This window comes from Pleurodeles waltl, chromosome 8 (genome assembly GCF_031143425.1).
Source record: "Pleurodeles waltl isolate 20211129_DDA chromosome 8, aPleWal1.hap1.20221129, whole genome shotgun sequence".
Classification (NCBI taxonomy): domain Eukaryota; kingdom Metazoa; phylum Chordata; class Amphibia; order Caudata; family Salamandridae; genus Pleurodeles; species Pleurodeles waltl.
The window spans coordinates 1240387787-1240406973 of record NC_090447.1 but is presented as its reverse complement, the minus strand read 5'-3'; the positions used below and the strand labels follow the sequence as shown (position 1 = coordinate 1240406973).

Sequence of the window (19187 nt, the reverse complement as noted above, 5' to 3'; positions counted from 1 at the left end):
CTTCATATGAGCCTGCATGGAGAAAGAAAAGCCTTTCTGGAAAACAAGGTTGCTCTTCCTCGTGTTAGCTGAGTCTCTGGTTGAACACTCGAGTTTGAAACTTTCTATGAAGAAATGATGAACAGTGGTCGTGTGGTGCAAATTACTTTAAATATATTTTCCATGGAAAACCAATGCAGGCCTTTAAAGACTAGCTTGAAGGGGCTCTGCGAGATGACCCGGAGCCCGTCCATGAACATACATGAGACCCAGAGGTGTGCGCTGTAGTGCCAGTTTACTCATGGCAAGCATAACGCTACCTATGGAAGGGCCGTGCGCGCAAGCACCAACACACAGGTGCACACACACAGTCCTCATCATATGCACCAGCTGAAGCCAGCCCACATTTCTTATTTGCACTTCAATACTTGGATTAACTGTAGTTGACGGAGTTTCAATGAATAAAAGTACGCGTAAACCACTTCTCAAACCCTGGTTCTGGTTACTCACAAATTAACGTACAAACAAAAAAGAAGGCCGCTCTTTGGTCAATAACTTTACTGTTCGAGTAAGTGTTTGCAATTTCGAAATAAGTTAACTCTGTTTACTGAGGCTCGCGACGCAGTGGAAGTAGCTGTCAAACCCTCCCGTGCTGTAAACTGGTGACAAGTGAAAGCACAGTTAATCCGTGCGCCTGGTGCTGTAAACCTGCTGAACTGGTTCGGCGTCCAGACCACGCTGCCGGCAGAGCTCCCCCTCACATCCTTGCAGGCTCCCTCGCGGAAAGGAAAGTCGCAGACGAGCTGACCCGGCGCACTGCCGCGATAGAGGAAGACACGACGAATGCCTCTGCTCAGCCTTGAAACTGCCGCTTGACATAACGGAAAGCTGCCATCCCAGGGTCCCTCGATTGGAGCTGTCAGGTCGGACGCTGGAGGGAGTTTCCCGCCAGGAGCGGGGCGTGTACTCCGGCCGCAGCCACACCTCCTCCGTTTACCAGGCAGTTGATGGTGCGCTGCTGGAAGGGGCTCAAAGCTTCCCGCAAAACAATGGGATACAAAGGCCATCTGCTCACTCTCTCTCAGCAGCACAGACGCATGTGCGCTCTCATTGGGGGTCCTCGCGCCCTGTTACAGTGACTTCTGTTGTCCCTGTGTGCACTTTCATGACTGGGTTAAATAGTGTCCCTCGTGGGTGTTTCGTACTCTGTTACTTTTTAACCCACGGCTGTTTTTGCTTTTATTGACGCTCAGTAGAGTTGTCAGTTGCATATGTTGCCATTTATAAGAGTGGGGCCTGTGCGTTGGGGCAGTCCATCATAATCACATGAATAAACGTTATATGATGTTCCGCGTTATCTTTTACAACAGTTTTTCACTGGATTGCTGGCACGTGGGTTTGTGGACGTCAGTTGAGATTTTAGGTGAATTACAGTTGGTTCCAGTTGGGTTTTGGAACTGGTTATAGCGTATCTTGCTCTATGCCCGCGTTTGCTTTAATGAAATAATTATAATGCTCCTGGATTATGTTTCACTGGGACATAAAGCGCCCAAATTCCAAATCCAAAATCCCCTAATTGGACCGCAATTGTAAAAACCAACTGGAATACTCGTCGGGGGTCCATTTGCTGCTCTAAAGCAAAATGTCAGAAAATAAATACATCAGACCACATATGTCTCGATGCCCATATGATGTTAGTAAAAGTGCAGACCAGTCCAGTTATACGTGTAATTTAACAAATTCACGCATTTTACACAACATTTCATTTTTAACTCGCTGCAAAAAGCACATTGGGCGGGAAAGGAAAGCTGCCAGATAAAATTAACCCCTCATTATTCAGAGCTAGTTGCTGCGTTGCAAAATCTATGGATTAAGTATGCAACGCAGCATGAGCACGCGATGATAGACAGTGAAGTACGTTTATGTGAAGTTTAAAAAAGTAGTTCTCGTTCTTCCAACGGCTGGACAGCTAAAGTGATGGCTGCTGAATGAAATATAGCGAATAGCCCAGTAAGGAGAATCAAAATGATGTCACAATGTATCAATGATGTCAGTGGAGGTGTGAAATTCAATTGAATTGTATTAACTGTTCAATTAGTTAAAATCATTATAGTAAAAAAATACACTAAAAGCACAAACTCCTTCCCTACCTTCCACCCCTGCAGATAAAAAAGATATGGTACAAACAGATCCACAGATAAACTAATCAGCCTTGATTCCACATTTCATTATTCGCAAGCTCTCCTTGATCTCTTAAGATGAAAAAACACTTTCCCCCCTTATAAAATACCATCCTTGCAATTGCATGATAACCTTTTGGGATTACCCTGGATAGGCTACCTGGTAAACCTCATGGTAATCATTATTGTACTCACTATAGTCCTTGCCAGGACAATCCCATAACAGAGCTTCTGTGGATATTGCAGTTGGGCATCAAAAATGATTACAGTTAACTAGCCAAAGGGCAGCGTTCCAGGGATATTGCACGCATCCCTTTATTTCCCCAGACGTCCTATAGAATCCTAAAGGATTTAGTGCGTACCCTACTCCAATAAGCCATTATGATCGAGTACTATGCCCAAGGGGGTCTATTACACTGATGGAGGTGTGAAAGTTCATGGCTGAGGAAGGTGGACTTCTGTATCTAGAAACGGAAGCCAAGTGTTGTTCGTTGCTACTTTCACGTGGCTAGTAAAATGTGTTGTATAATAGATACAATCGTGTTGTCGTTGGGTTGTGTAGCTAGGGCTTTAGTTGCTGTTAGGAATATTTATATGACGAAGTGCCTATTCGCAACTGCTGTTAAAAGTGTATTTAAACATTATCAGTTTCCCCATTTGGGCCCGAGTCTGTTTGATACGTGATTAATTATGCATTGCCAAGAAATGTCATAAATAACATTAGTTTCTTAAACAAATTCTAAGCTACACACCCGTTTGGTGTTTTCAACAACGAGCCATTTCCAAAAGTGTCATTGGCAAGTTGCAAGTGTGAAAAAGTGTGGAAAATTAGAACATCAATTGCGTACACTCGTGAAGATTTGCTCAGTGTCGAAGACCCATCTTCTCACAACTTGTAGGCATAGGAGAGGAGGAGAGATGCCACGGTTCTGACTCGATGGTGGCAGATCCTTGGCATGGCAGATCCTAATCTGAAAAGCAGTCTGATTTTCTGTCTGTACCAGCTGTGATGAAAAGGCGGCAGTTTTTATTTCTCTCTACTTTGTTGGGTTGACTGCTCCGGACCCTGTCTGCGCCAGCCTCCATCTGAGGCTGCTGCTTTAACTCCCCCTGGCAGAATCCGTGAGCCCAGTCCGTGCACCTGCTGCCCCCTCACCTGTCTATCTCCCAAGATGGACCCCGCCTGCCGGCGAGGCGCGCGCAGGCGCAGTACGGGCTACCGCAGGCAGGGGGCGGCATCATGGCGGAGCGGTGAGCGGTGCAGGCTTTTCCCAGCAGAGGCGGCAGCACAGAGCGGGTGACAGCTCCAGCCTCCCCACAAGACAGGGCCCGGGACAGGGCCAGGTAGACGCTCATCTGCCGAGGATCCTACGGGGCTTGTCATAATCGGGACCCCGGACCCCGCGCCAGCAGCAGCGGGCTGAGGCTGCGCCCGGGCGTGAGGCTGCACGGAGGCGGCGGCTGGCGCTTTGTGCCGCGGGCAGGGGCCTCGCCCGGGCTCCGGGGCAGTGTGGCCGGGAGATGGCCAGCGGTGAGAAGGCGGCTGTGTCGGTGCCGGCGGCCGTGGTGACGGAATTGCTGCTGGAGCGCGATGCACCCTCCTCGTCCTCTCCCGGCTCCTCCGGTGCGGGGCCGGGTGGAGGGTCAGCGGGCGGGGAGCCCCCTCCAGCCCCCCGCGGGGCTCAGTCCGTGTTGCTGCCCGCCGGACTTCTGCACCCGTCCTCCGTGCCCATCCGCAACATCCGCATGAAGTTCGCCGTGCTGATCGGACTCATCCAGGTCGGAGAGGTCAGCAACCGGGACATCGTGGAGACCGTGCTCAACCTGGTAAGGACCGGGCAGGTGGGGTGCTCTAGGGAGGTGCAAGAAGACTCCCTGTGGTGGAGCATCTCAGACAACTGGCTTGCACATATCGGTCAGCAGGTGCCCCTTTTACAGCATCACGTGCCCCGTTATAAATGCACAGCCCCAGAGACTGGACCAGGACAAAGCCGGTACCAAGGGTATGCTACCACCCTTCTACCCGATTTCTCCAATGCCTGTCGGTGGAAAGCTAACTGTATAACGGGGCAAGTGATAATGCACACGCGTGACGCCGGTTAGCTGCTCTGTGAACAAATAACACGTTGGATTTGTAATGTGTCAGTATGTATCTGGGGCGGTCAGACAATGGGGGCATACACTCCTAGATGGTGACACAGCTGTCATACCGGGGCGGCCTGTGCTCGCCCCTTGTTCTAGAACAGTGGAGCTCTCCGGAGCTGGATGCTCGGCAGCCAGTACCAGTGAAGCATCCTTTATCAAAATAGACGCGGTTGCCATTGCAACGCTGCATCCTGCATCCGCTCTCCTCACCCTCCTCGGTTACGGATCCCCACCCTTCACCCCGCCCAGATGGTTGATAAGGGCATCGAGATACTACTACCTTGCTCCCTAAGATTACAAGGGGCCCTGCTGCGGGGCTGCCCGATGACTTCATGTATTTTTGCCCTGCCTGCGCTGCACTCTGGCGGCACCACCAAGGAAACGGAGGAGCAGAGGGATGGTGGGGGAGGCGCTGCAGACGTGAATCACTGGCAGTCTGGTGCTGCTGGGGGTAGGGAGCCCTGCCGCACGGGCTGTCTGCCAGGCAGGTTGCTCCCTGCACTCTCACTGGATGCTTCTGTGTTTTCAGGAACAAGAGCTTCTCTTCCCCTGTTAACTGCGTGACTGTCCAACCTGACCAGGTTTACTAGTCCTCTGCTCTCGGTGCAGTAGAACCAGTTGTACTTTCCCAGAATGACCCTTGAGAGTGGGATCAGTCTACTAGCGTTCCAAAGATTGGCTCCTTGCCAAAGGGCAGCCCCAGTGATCGCAACGCTGTGCTCATCACAGATCCAACTTCCCGTTCCATCCATGCAGTGGTCATTGCCTCTGTCGCCTTAAAGGGTGACTTCCTTCCCTATGGCTCACCATGGGAACATCTCGCCTGGCTCAGACGGGAAGTTGAGCAGGACTCATAGGAGACTGTTAAGTGCATCACACGCTTGCAAAAATTAATAGATTTTGTGTAGACCTTGAAGGGCTCCAGTGGCCAGTCTGAATCGAGTCAGAAAACCCCCTCCCTCTCTCCCCCTCCCCCACCGAGACCATCCCATTCTCCCAGTTGAGAAATGCCATTCACTTCATTGTGATCCAAACTAAAACAAATACTGCATTTTACAGCAGATTTATTGCCTACGAACCGAGCGTTAGTTCTGGGAACAACACTGGATGCCCTCCGGTATTATTCAGATGCTCGTTGTTGCAGCTGGACACGTTTGAACCAAAGATCTGCACTTCCTTATCAACTGCAGCTTGTCATGAGGCATCGTTAAATCAGATTACGGTCACCCTGTTCTTGCTGTTTTCGTTCATGCATCGATATCAAATAACATTTTCACAGCCTTGCTTTTGTAAGTGGCACTGATGGTGGTGATTTACCTTGGGCTGCCAAGTTTGCTTATTGCACATCGAGCCCTGTTGAGCACGACAGATATGCAAAAAGCAAGTCATTGATGCTGCCATCCGCAACTGATGTAATTGTGGAACTGGGTGGCAGGCTGCCTCTGCTGCAGAACCTGTGCATTGTGGCTGGCCAGTGACAGATGGGCCCTGCAGGCGCGTGCTGCACGGGGCAGTGGCATGCAACTAGTGCTTGGCAGATACAAAGCCTCTCCCCTCCGATGTCCATACGGAAGCTGCAGGTGTTTATTTTAAGATGTTGTTCTGTGTCAATGCATGTACACCCAGTGGACACAAATTCTTGATCTAAAGAGCTACGCATTGCTTGCACACCTCTAGTTTGAATATATGATCTACAAGCGATAAATGATACACAGTAGTGTACCAGAAGCTGCGTACCAGTTCGTAATGTCGCAGTACTTGCTTGTTAGTGAGCCCCACAGTTGCTACCACCTCTTAATTCACGTTTTTTGTTGTTGTTGAAGTTTTCATGAGATCTGGTTTGGATTGTGCCAAATTCTGTTTTAATAGAATGCTCTTGTACAGGCCTTGAATAGCATTGGTGGAGGCCCGAGCCCTTCCAAACCACCCGTTACAGCTTGCGCCGTGTTTTACCCATTTCCCCATAGTGCATTTTATTTTCTGAGGGAAATACATTCAGGCTTCCCTGTATTGCTCGAATTATTTCCAGAGTTTCCGTTTAAAGGCATTATTTCGGGTATTGGTTCATTGATACAGATAACAGGTTTTATCTCGCGTACCTCACACAACACATCCAATGCTGGCATTATTATTATTGTTGGTGACGAATTCCAAACAACGGGACATTGTCCTACGCTTTCCTTTTAATGATGCCAGTACTGTGACTCTATAGACACATTCAGTGCTGCACGTGGATCACACAGACTCATGGCACAGTATTCATTTCAAAATACATCCTTCCATGTGTATCCAGTACACATACTACCCGTCACTCAAGCCTTGTTGTTCGCGCTGTGGTGTGACGTCATTAGAATGAGACTTGAAAACAGCTGCATTCAGAGCTAGGCACGCGCTAGTCTTGGTTTTGGAGAAAGTCCTATGTGTTACATATGAAATACATCAGCATGGCATGCTAATTCCCGTCATGACGTAACCATTGGGTGTTTTTCAGCAGCACGTCTGCAATAAAACTCATCTTTAGTGTGCGTTAGATTATTCCTACCCATGTGTTTTTTTTTTTTTTTTGCTCTTTCGCTATTAACTGCATTGGTAACTCCCCAGTGCTGCATGTCGCCCGCTTTCGCATATCATTTTGGACTTCTGGATACCTAGTTATATAATTTGGCTCGGATATTTGTCTGATGCAATTAAATATAACGTATGAAATATTTAATTTTTAACTGAGTCCGTCAAAAGTTGTTTGTTGCTATTCAGCTACATCTAAGCATTTTGCAACATTAAAAGTGTGCATAGAAGAGACATTCAGAGTTGGTCAATTGTGACAAAACTTTGTCGGTACAGTCTTCAGAGGTGGACCTCGAAGACTCGTGGAAGGTTGTGATATAACTCCCCTAATGACAGAGGGAGGAATCCACCTCGCAGAGGACTACCCACATTATTTACCTCCCATTTGTGTGTTGCACTTTCACTTGGGTAGATGCTGGAGATTGCGACCACTTCGAGAATTCACACAGCACAAAAGTGGTATGGCACCATGCCATGTAAAGTCTCTTGCTGTTTTATTCCAGTCTCAAGCAATCCTTGTGCATTTAGTGATTCTCCTCTGAAATGTTTGTATCTAGTCCGTTGTTTGGAAAGGGGTTTGTAATTGAAAGCAAAACCATAACTACAGTCCTATGGATCCACATTCTGATTTTGTTTAAAAGATTGTTGTCTATTACATTGCGTTTCCGCCTTTTAATACACCTGCAGCAACATAGATTTCCTGTTCACAGTCCAGTTTAACAACACCAAAAAATAAAATGAAGGATGGAGTGTTGAAACGTAACAGTTCTGGATTTAATCCATCGTTATTTTCTGTCCACGTCACCACACTTTGGACCCAGCTAAATGGAAATCAGTCTTGACCCTGCACCTCATGGGAACAGTCCAGCCCGAACTGTCATGCCAAGGTACTCCCAGACCGGAAACGAGCATCCTGGGACTGGTTGTGGGGTATCGCCCCTCATCAGCCAGGCTAGCTTGAATCCTGTGGCACAGCGAGCAAGGGACCAACGTCTAGGCATACCCTGGCCACTTAGGGCGAACATGTCTTGCTCACTGCACCACTTGTTTCAAGCTAGCCTGGCTGATTTGGAGTGGTACAACAAAACTGGTCCCAGGATGCTAAATTCCTGTCCAGTGAGGACTTGGCTTTACAGTTCGGGCTGAACTGTTCCCATGGGGAGCAGGCTCAAGGCTGATTTGCATATGACTGGGCCCAAACTGGAGTGAAATGCGAGCAAATAATGATTGATTAAACCCAGATCTGTGACTGGGGGTGAGTGTTTGAAAAGTTTAAACACTCCCTCCATCATTTTATTTTGCGGTGTTGCACAATTCAATTTAACTCATTAGCTGCAAGTGCACATTAATCAAATAAATTATGCTGTTTTTCAACATTTACTACCAAATAATTCCTATAGATATATTTTTGAAGTTGTATGAGTTAACCTTATCTGACTAATTTCATAATAATTTATTAGAAAAATGTATATTTTTGTAATTCTGTTTGAAATTTTTGCCCCATACACTTCAGATATAGAGCCTGATCACAACTTTGGCGGAGGGGGTTAATCCGTCCCAAATGTGACAGATATCCCACCCGTCATATTACGAGTTCCATAGGATATAATGGACTCGTAATACGGCGGGCGGGATATCCGTCGCATTTGGGACGGATTAACCCCCTCCGCCAAAGTTGTTATCAGGCCCATAATCTTCAACAATTACACATCATTCATTTGGTAGACTTTAAGATGAAGGTTTTAGCAAGAGCAAGTTTTTCTCTGAAAAAGGACACCAATAAAAATGGTTTAACCACCCAGCTGCAAATAAATCAAAAACACAACTTTCCATATAAGTAAATCCTTAGTCCAAGCCATACAGCGCCAAATGCAGGTTCTGATGCATTCTGCTAAACTTCAGTGTAAAATTGTGTCTCTGTACCATTGCCAACTTTTCCCTCCAATAAGGATAGATATTAATCTTTCAGGGTCATGTACTTCCAGTTGTTAGTCTTTTCTCGCCGGCTGTTCTAGTCTTTCAACTTTACTATCCTATGAATTCTGTATGCAACCGCTTGGTTATTTTTCTGTTAACTATGAACCACGTTATGCTGTATGTAGCTTTATGTGCAACTGTAACAAAATGTGGCAAGGTTTGACTTTTAGGTTGTGAATTGTGTTTTGACGCCCTTTACAACACGTCTGCTTGTGTGTTTGCTTACATATATGTGCCACATTTGCTCTACGAGCCTGGAGTTTTTGTTATTGACCACATGAAGGCTTTTTATGTCTATTCCAGCACCCTGTCTAATAGGCTATGTTTCAGTTTCCCTGCTATTGCGAAAAACGAATCTGCCATGTGCAGAAAATAAAGTTGTCCATATTGTTGAACAATTGCAATACTGCTGTGCCTCACACCTTGTTTATTTTACGTATCCGTACTATAGGGTTTACTTAGAGTTCGACTGTGCCCGTCACTGGAGGCCTTTGCTTATGCGCAATCTATAGTGGGTTCGTGGAGCCATGATTCTCCACTGTGAAGGGGAATTAGGCCAATAAGCTTAGCCTGTCCTTTAGAGGATGGAGCCTTGATCGTATCAGTACATTTACAGAGAAAGCAAATGGTGAAGCACAGTGACTCAGACTTTGTGGAATTATCGTGATCAGCATTGTCATATTTTTCTCAGCATGATATGGTGCAGCAGACAGTCCTAAAAAGCAATTATAACTTAATAATAATTTCACCTGTGAGCGCTGTATGTTGAACTTCTTTGTTTGTGTTTTTTTTCTTTGTATGTTATTAAAATAGTAATGCTTCCATTGAACAACCCTTTCTTTTGCTCCGAGCATGTGATAATAGTGCTGTTCGTGTGTGTACTCGCCCCACTTAGCAGCTGCTCGTCATGAATAGCTCTTCCAAACCACCTTCCTACAGTCCTTATACTGCTTCTCAGACTTCAACTTTTCAGTACTTTGGAGGTGGAGTCTTCATCCCGTTTTTGGATGGAACAGGGTATGTTTTAGAGAAAAATGTTGATATGGTAAATGGCTAATAGTTCTTAAAAGCAAGCATTGTAATTCATTCGGATTTTCGTCCCTCACACCTCGCATATTGTACACATAGTACTAGTTATGGGAGCTTTTAAGTGCCCGTATATGTTCCCCCCTCTTAATAGCATAGGCTAAAATGTTAGTACTATGTCTTGGCCATTCTACTTATCCAGACGTTTTGAAATCTCTTTTATGTTTAATTTTTGGTCTTTTTCTCTTCAAGCCATTTTATGTCACGCTGTTTGTCAGAGTGTATACCAGCAACAAACAGTACACAGTAGGGGTAAAGATTCAAACTCTTGAGCCATAGCTTCTTGTAGATGTCATTCACATTGTGGATACGCCCACATTACAGCCATCGGAACTTACAACTATCAGTCATGATGTAAGAAGTTTTCCTCTTTAGTGCCAATTAAGTGGCCAAGCAGTCGCACGTGTCTGCAAGGACTTGACTTCTCTGGTAATCACATTGGTAATGTTCTGCTTCATCTTACAACATAAGTAGGGTGACCAGACGTCCCGGTTTTCAGAGGACTGTCCCGAGTCCCGACGCTTTTTTTCATTTTACATAAATGTCCCGGATTTTGGGGCAAATGTCAGGTCAACCTGCTAATCAGAAGTGAAAGGTATGCTCTCCTTTCACACGCACCTCTAGAGTCTTAAATACTTCTGCTACCTGCTCCTGTGTGTCTGTTCTCACACAGTCACCCACCCACCGACCCCCCCCCCCCTCCCCGCCCCTTTAGTCCTACTTTTATGTCTAACAATCAGTGTTCTCCAGGCTAGGCACTAGAGTGATAAAGTGTGTAGATTCAAACACCTTCAGGTTAGTGCTATAAGGATGCACCTTGATAGGGGGGCGCTCTTTTACATTCACTAAGGCTGGAGTGTTTTTATTTTCATTTTTTTAAGCATTGGGGCAGGCCATTTTGAAACAGGTCAACATGAACGCTCCCACTCTGAAAAGAGAATGTATCTGAGGTGAACTGCCTGGCAGACATGTACTGGATACTGCAGGAAGTTATGTCAGGTTGGAAAGGGGGCAGGGTGAAGATCCATGCTCTGCGAGTTTTTCACCATTGATCGATCTGGCCTCGGTGGTATTTTTTTATAATTATATATATTTTTTTTCATGTTTTCTGCTGTGTTGGTTACTTCCCTACAAGAACCTGCCTGTACATTGTTGGTATAAACGCATTTTTCCGTCAGGAATGCTCATTTTACATGTGTTAAGCTGCACAGCTCAAATGTATTTCACATTGCTCTCTGGCTATTTGTTGGATGTGATCATGGAAGTAAAGGCTCTTTGAAAAGGTGGAACTTGAGGTATTAATCATACTTACCCATTTATTCCTGCATTCTCATTCTTACCCATTTATTCCTGCATTCACACTCGTATATCAATCCATTCACTCTTTCATCTAAAGGAATTTATTTATGCAGCTATCTAATCTATTCGTGTATTTAGCCCTCCATCAATCACCTCATTCTTTCATCCACACACTCACCAGTCCATCCATTTTTTTCAACTTTAGGTCATTCACCCACTCACTCATCCACATCACTTGCATAACGGCATAAATCCAGGGAGAAGCACGTTCCCTTGTGAAACACATAGGCATTCCGTCCATTCTTCCATCTGTTAGCTCATTCATCCACTCACTCACTCACCTACGTCACCTGCACAACCACATAAATCCACGAAAAAAGCACTTCCCGCTGTGAAACAGCTAGGCACATTGACATTGTCAAAGCTTGCCTTATTAAGGAATTAAAATATATAGTGAATACTCTCAACATAATTTCACTATTGTCGAGCAGTGTTATGATGTTTGACTGTAACACTTAAGTTCCTCCAGGGCTTGTCACAGTGCAAGACTAGGTCAGTGTCTTGGGTGCCACCAGTGTGGGGTGCTAGCAACACACTGCTCAGGCATCAGAGTGCAAAATGGCACTTTAACTAGGCTGGCTAAAACTATTAAACTGGCTCTGCTTGCACTAATATAATCTAACCACTCTTAATATCACTAATAAATGTCCTAAATGTAGCATCGATGTGAGGCATTTCTGGTGGAAGTAGCAGAGCAATCGATCCTCTTGCTTGGGAGCATAGCCTATCGTACCTCCATACTCTGACTGCTCATATCACAACAGTAATAAAATACAGTAACCTTCAACAACCAACATAGGGTTGATCCAGTATGAAATAGGGACTTGTTCAGAGAAGTTAATCACACTGCTTTTTAGGTTGAGCGCACAATTGCTTTGACCTGTTTAAGTATTGTGGGCTTTTAACCAATCCCATCATTTTCACTCGTTCGTGGGCTTGCCTTTCAAAAATCCTTTGTTACGATTGGTAAATGCTTTACGTTTGTGCCTCCTTGGGGCGGTTTTGTTACCGCCTTGCAGACTGCCCCTGTTACATGGATAATTGCACAATTGCTGAAAAGTTTGACTGTGAGCTAACTTCTTTTTCCTTTTATGTCTCTCCTTCGCGCTCATGTTCATGGTAGCCGAGGTGCTTTCAATCGGCTCGCTTATGTTTTACCTTTCATTTCAATATACATGGCAAGAAAAGTCCTGTTAGAAATTTACAACGCTGATAGCTCTAACTCAAGCAAATGCAAGATATATTGCATTGCAAATGTTTGTTTGCTAACTGTGACTTTTCAGAAACAATAGCTGCATTTCATTTTTTCACCATCCAACTTGTCCGGTTTAAGCCTGCAGTGCATGAAATAGCCATAATAGCATTTTTATACCGTAGCAAGGACGACTCTAACTTTAGTGAGTTAGGATATTCAAGTCACATTAATGAAATGGAAGGTTTCCAGGTGATATCCCATTTACCTATACTCTGTATAGAATGTCTTATACATAAATGTTTGGTTATGATATCCATGCATATGTATAGCGCACAACTGCTGCTGTTGTGAAACTATAGCACGTTAAGTGTCTAGAATGAACACTGATGGACGTTTAGGTTTGGTTTGAGTGTGTGTAGTTACGGTATTTTCTAGAGGTGAGAAGTTGAATATGAAGTCCTGCCACTTGGTCTGGTCATATCTTGCCAACCGATTTGTTCTACATATTTATTTGGAAGGTCATTGCTATGCAGGTGTGCCACTCTATTGTTTTGCTTAAGTACCTTGATGATTAGCATCTGATGGCTTGGTTCTATTTGGGGAAATACTCTGGAATTACACGTTTCTTTGAGCAATGCTTGTTTGGCTTGGCTTAGTGTGCAGTAAATTGCTCTGTTTGGGGTACTAAGTGGTGGTGTCTTGCAGAACGCCAAGGCTCACATGTTGGTGTTTGAATCTGGAAGAGCCATTTTGATGGCCTTTCTAAAGGAGAGGGATCTCAAGATTTCTTTATCTGGAAGAGTGGGGAATTCCATAGTTTGCTGTTTAAAAAAAAAATATATATATATATATCTATATGTATATAGATATATATATTTTAGAAGGAACAAACGTCGAGTTTTGATTCATTGACACATATCACTAGAATCTTTAATAGTGTGCTCAAGGGGAGTGCCTGAAACTGGGGACGTTTTCCACGATTTTTTTTTATAAATCAAATCTATATTTTCTAATTTGCTAGGATGATTAAATTTCCATAGTGTTGACTGTGTTCATTTATGGGTACTATGTAATAAGGACAAAATAGACATACTTGGAAAATATAAATTTATTATAACAAATTGGAGGAAATCAACAACAAGGTCCCACATTTAATGACAGAATATGCTGTTGTGAAGCTTGTTCACGTTGGTATGATGAAGAGGTGGACAGAAGGATGAAAGCCTTAAATAAATACATTAAGAACACTACCAACAACGGGACCTTCAATCTACTTATACAAAAAGAACATATAAAGCCAATCACAGGAAATTTATTACATTAAAGACAGGGTTAGTAGTACAAATAAAAGTGGGCAAGTCATAAGGGAACCATATGAGATAGGGATCCAAATAATTTGTATTGGTAGCAGTTCTAACTTTGCTTGAAAAAGTACTTTTTTCATATCTCAAGTCACAAGTGGTCAACGTTTATGTGTATTCTGTATCAAGAACACAACATGGTGCGTAGTTGTATATTTGATTACATTTGTCTGTGGATAAGAGAGTAAGTAGTGTTTTTGTTTAGAACAAAAACAAAAGTTACAGGAGCTTGTATTTGGAAACATTCTGGGTCCGTTAAGTCATCACAAGCTTAATACCCAGATATCATTTCAGTATCCTTGACCCTCAAATTCCCATCGTGACCATCAGTTCATCAGGTTTGGTGACACATTTTGCTCGTATCACCTGCTTGCAGTGATATTAGAACATACTTATAGCCTTCAGTAAGTGGAACAAACAAGATTTGTTATCAAGCAACAGATTTAGATTTTCATAGCATTTAGATAAAGAACATCAGTTGGAAGTAGCTCACTGAGTAGTGATAATTACTTTTGGGCATCAAATCTGTATTCATAGTTGTAAGCTTCATTTTATCAACTCCCCCACCTTTTAACTAAGTGAACTAAAATGGTAAGAAACACATTACAAATAGGAATAGTAGTTGTAGTGTGACAAGTAATGTCGTCTGCTAAGGTGATGTGTGTTCTCATTTTTTGACGCAAGGTCGAGATTGCCCACAGGAGATCACCATCCACTTCAAATTATTTCATATTTTCTAGTATGAATTTCTTCTAGTATTATGATTTTTACTGAAAGTAGGCATGACCCATTTTTCATGGTACAAATGAAGAGTATATGCTAGATAGACACACAAAAACTGCATATATCTGAATAGCTCGAGAATCATAAGGTTTAATGAGCATTAAGTGAATAGATCTGAGTAATTATTTTTATAGTACACCTAGATCATTTTCTCTTTGAGTATAAAGCATACATTTTGTTGGTGTTGATTGATGCTGTCTATTTTTTTTTAAGATCGGAAATTAACTATTTTGTTACCGGTGCCACTCTCTCACACAAAGAATGGTTAAGCCATCCCATGGACATCAATAAGAAATTTCGTAGTATAGTGGAAGAGTTTCTTGTTGCTATGTACTTGGGAGACCACTTCTGCTTCAAAAGAAGAGAACTGTTGGTATAAAAATACCATTAGAAAAATATCTATACTCGTAAATACTGAAAGGGACACTGCCCTTCCTTATCAGTGCAACAGCTCTCTATCCTCTTCTCCGCATACACGATGAGTAGAAATATCACTGGCAGTTTCTTGTTGATATTTGGTTCACAAAAGTACATGTTTCACAGAAACTTTTTGGCTGTCTTCTACATAGCATAACTGCATATAAATCTCTAAGATTACCTTTGAAGAGTTGCATGTTAGATACAGCATAGCACAAAGATTTAACTTACTTTATGTAGTAGACCCCTGTGTATGAGCCTGGTCAATCTCATCCTTCTCACGTTTGTCTGTATATATTGTGATTTCATATGTGTATCATATAACGCCCTAGATTTCTGGGAAGCCAGTTGTTTAGCCGTAGCCTGCAAATTTCATCTTTCCGTTTATGTACAGGTTGTGTGTGGGCACCTAAGGCTCACACCAAACATACATCTCAAAAATTAAATAAAATAAAGCATTTTTCAACAAGTGTGGAATGCTGGCTTAGTAAATGTGTTATTAGAAACCATTTAGAATTCTTTTCTTCAACTTTTCCAAATGGGCACAGATAAGAGATGTCTGAAACTGGATAAAGTATTGTTTTAAGGGACAGTTTGTGTCTCTCCCTTCAACAAAAATATATTACTGTGTTAAAAACAGAACTGTTGAACAAGGATACATATGTGTCTATAATAGAGAAGTTTAATAACTATGGGCCTGACTACGACCTTGGCGGGTGGGCTACTCCGTCACAAACATGACAGATATCCCATCCGCCGTATTTCTAATGGAATTTGTAAAACGGCGGGCGGGATATCCATCACGTTTGTGACAGAGTAGCCCATCCCCCAAGGTTGTAATCTGGTCCTTCATACTATTAATTCAAAATAATTAAAGGAACTCCTACTAAGATATTTTCAGGGTGTTTTGAATGGACCCAGTTGAAATGTGTTTTATTTTTGGGCGCATTCACAAATAACACTCGGTCTACATAGTTTATGATTGTCCTAGGATTACAATTTTCATATAATTCCATACTTTTCCAGGCCAATGTTTGCAGTCCCTAACCTCTGTAATTTTAAAACGTTTGAGGACTTATACTACAGTACATCTTGCACTTTTCTGTCAAACGTGTTTTATCTCCGTAGGGATGTTTTCCCTAAATCATTTAACTGATATTGAAGAACCCATTGTTTTAATAACCAAACCATTCTGCATAAAGCTGGCACATCTGCCATCACAGATTTCTTGATCCGAATAATCACAAAGAAGTAAGAACACAGAGTAACTTGTTCACCCCTTTCCAAGGAGACATTATTTATTCCCAGAGAAACCCCTCCCCATCACTTCCATTAAATTTGAAAGTGTTTCCTTCACTTTACATCTGGGGAATCAAATATGGCTGCCTTTTGCAGGTGTAACTTTTCTGTGGGTCAAGCGTGTTAAAAACCATGGAACATCTTGAATGATTTGTGGATGGCCAAAGAAGTTGCATGTGGAAGTTCCTACCACAACTTCAATTCTGCAAACTTGCTTGTGTTCAAACATCCACCATATGGATGCTCTTTTATGCAACAGGATTTCTGTTTGTAAAAATACACAATTCCTGTTACTGGAAACAGAATTTGAAATTCACAAATGTAACTTCACCGTTTTGCACACTTAAGTTACGTAGTTGTGCAAAATGTTTTGTCAAAGAGTTTGAATGTAATTTAGTTACTTTTATTACTCTGCCCACTTTTTTTTCTATTCTATGCGTCATGTGATTGCATGAGCAGTCGGCCTTTGAAGGCTTATCCTTTTATAAACAGCTGTATGCAGTTTCTTTTGGGAATTAACTATGTACTGTATAGAATGGTTGTCAGAGTAATATAGGATATTGAAATGTGTTAAAATGTTTTCGATTAACAGTTAACCATTGGAAATAAATGGATGAATAAGTTCACTTGCATATTTGTTTTTTTGTATGAATTGTACATTAGTTTAGAGAAAATGCAATTAATTATTTGATGATGTATTGTTTTATAAGTACATTTGTGCTCCTAGGTCAATGGATCTAGCAATGTTTTAATTTATGTCTTGTATAAATGAATGATGCTTTACTTTGTGCATGCCAAATGAAAGCTTTTGTGTTAAACTGCAAATAACTGAATCAGACCATACATACGTGTATTACCCTAATGCTCCTCCTACTTCCTGTATGTGCCAGATGACAATTAAAAAACGAAATTGATAGTTATAGCTATCATCTTACTCCAGCTAGGCTCATGTAGCCCTAGATGATGGTATTATTATTATTTTCATTGTTGTGGTTGTTGTTATTGTTACTGAAATGTCATATTTGACAAAGTTGACTTTGTGTTTTCATTCTTATGATGCTACAAAAATGTTAAGCATGTGCATGTTTATACATGCATAGCTTTAAATGCCAGGGTAAGCTTTAAGATACTGTTACTGGCTTAATAATGCCTAATAGCGTAGCTCCACGCTTCTAATTGCAACAAGGTGATGGATGGAATGCTTGAATAAACCTTAGCCATTGGCAGTTGCTCGGGTCACATTGTGGATCATAATTTTTTGCTCACCATGCCACTCTAGGCGAAGGCTGTCTTATGCAAATCAGTACTGAAGCTGCTCTTCATGGGAACAGTCTGTCCCAATTTACCATGCAAGGCCTCTTCCAGACAGTTCCAGAAGCAACCCCAGACTAGATTCGCCCTACTTGGGCTTGTCAGTAATGTGTAGTTCGAGTCCTATGGCACAGGGGGTGTGGTGTCTAAGGCTTAAGACTGTGCAACCCTGTCAGAACTCTATGTTTTGCACAGCTTCTGTTGTTGATGGTCCCTATACATAATGTAACTCACAGGTTGACCAAAGATACTCTGTACTTTGACCTCGATTTTTGGTTTGGAGCCAAATCCCTTATCACATTTGGGAGTATGGGTATTTAGTGGCTTTCCAAAAAGTCCTAAATAAGTAGTTATTTAACTAGTCTGCACATTTTGTTTATTGTCCCTAATGCTGTAATTGTTTACGGTAATTACTTCGTAAACGTAATTGATATGTGTTTGCGTGTGTGTGTGTGTGTGTATATATACACATAATTTGACTAAATCACGGATCCTAATTATTACTACTATGGCGTTTAAGTAAAGTAGAAGTAGGGATACCTGAACTCTAGAAATAAAAGTGCACTGTAGAAGCAGCCCTTTAGACTGTTTCTTGCAATGCGTTTTTTAAAGATATTTGTTCACAAAAAATGACTTTTTTCTTTGTATCGTAGATCGTGCATGCAGCATCATTGCTACCACTTATAACATCTCATACCAAAATGTAACTGGAAGTTTGTTAATGTATGTCCTGAAATCAAATAAAAATGTATTATTTTCTTACTTTGGTAACGATGTTCCTACAGTGGCAAAAGCAAATTGAAACTTGCACTGGTGGTGCACATATTTGTTCTATTTTGCAATCCTCTTTTCTTAAATATTTGTGGTTGTATAATTTGATTATTTTTTTATTGGATGTTTCCTTTGTTGCATCTTTTCTTTAAGCCCCCTGCTTCGGTGACCCCAACCTTGCACTCTGCCTTTTTATTTGGTAACTTAAGCTTAAACAAATGTACGCAAACAAATCGAAAATGATATACATAAGTGTACAATCAAGCATAAACTCGAAGTTACTTATGTACAGTAACCATTCAATACGATTGGATGTGTTTGTTTTCATTCTTAAATGTAAACGTGATAAAGGGACTTCGCGCTCGATAAAGTGATCCTTTTATTGGCGGACAGCTCCCAAAAAGCGTCACTGAACCTTTTGCACCAAGCCCCTGCGTATATATTGCATCGTCTTATCTTTGTTTGACTGCCTTGGTTCTAAAAGGGCGCACACAGACCGACAAACAATGCAAAAGCAAATCTAATTGGTGACAGAAGTGACATCAGTCATTATTGATGGTGCCCAAAGGTCTGTCTGTTTAGCAGTATTGATAATTGGAGTGCATAATATCCATCCTGTGCATAAGTAATGGCAAGGCGTACCAGTTTATATGGTGAGTGGAAATTTAGTAATTCCTTCTGAGGGCAGAAGTAGGTTCACTTCACCTGTTATTGGTTTTGGAGAGTTTTTTGCTTGCATAGATTCGTGTACTGCATGAC

General features: G+C 42.4%; 1 protein-coding gene across 4 annotated transcripts in view; it reads left to right on the top strand.

Annotated features, from left to right (window-relative positions):
- Positions 1-603: 603 nt before the first annotated feature.
- The window catches only part of NBEA (neurobeachin), a 1608295-nt gene continuing 1589711 nt past the window's right edge, over positions 604-19187 (top strand). For all 4 annotated transcript variants that reach the window (XM_069205539.1, XM_069205537.1, XM_069205538.1 and 1 more), the window contains exon 1: positions 604-3986. In XM_069205539.1, coding sequence (XP_069061640.1) covers positions 3681-3986 — 306 coding nt within the window. In that variant the 5' untranslated portion in view covers positions 604-3680. The remainder of the gene's footprint in view (positions 3987-19187) is intronic.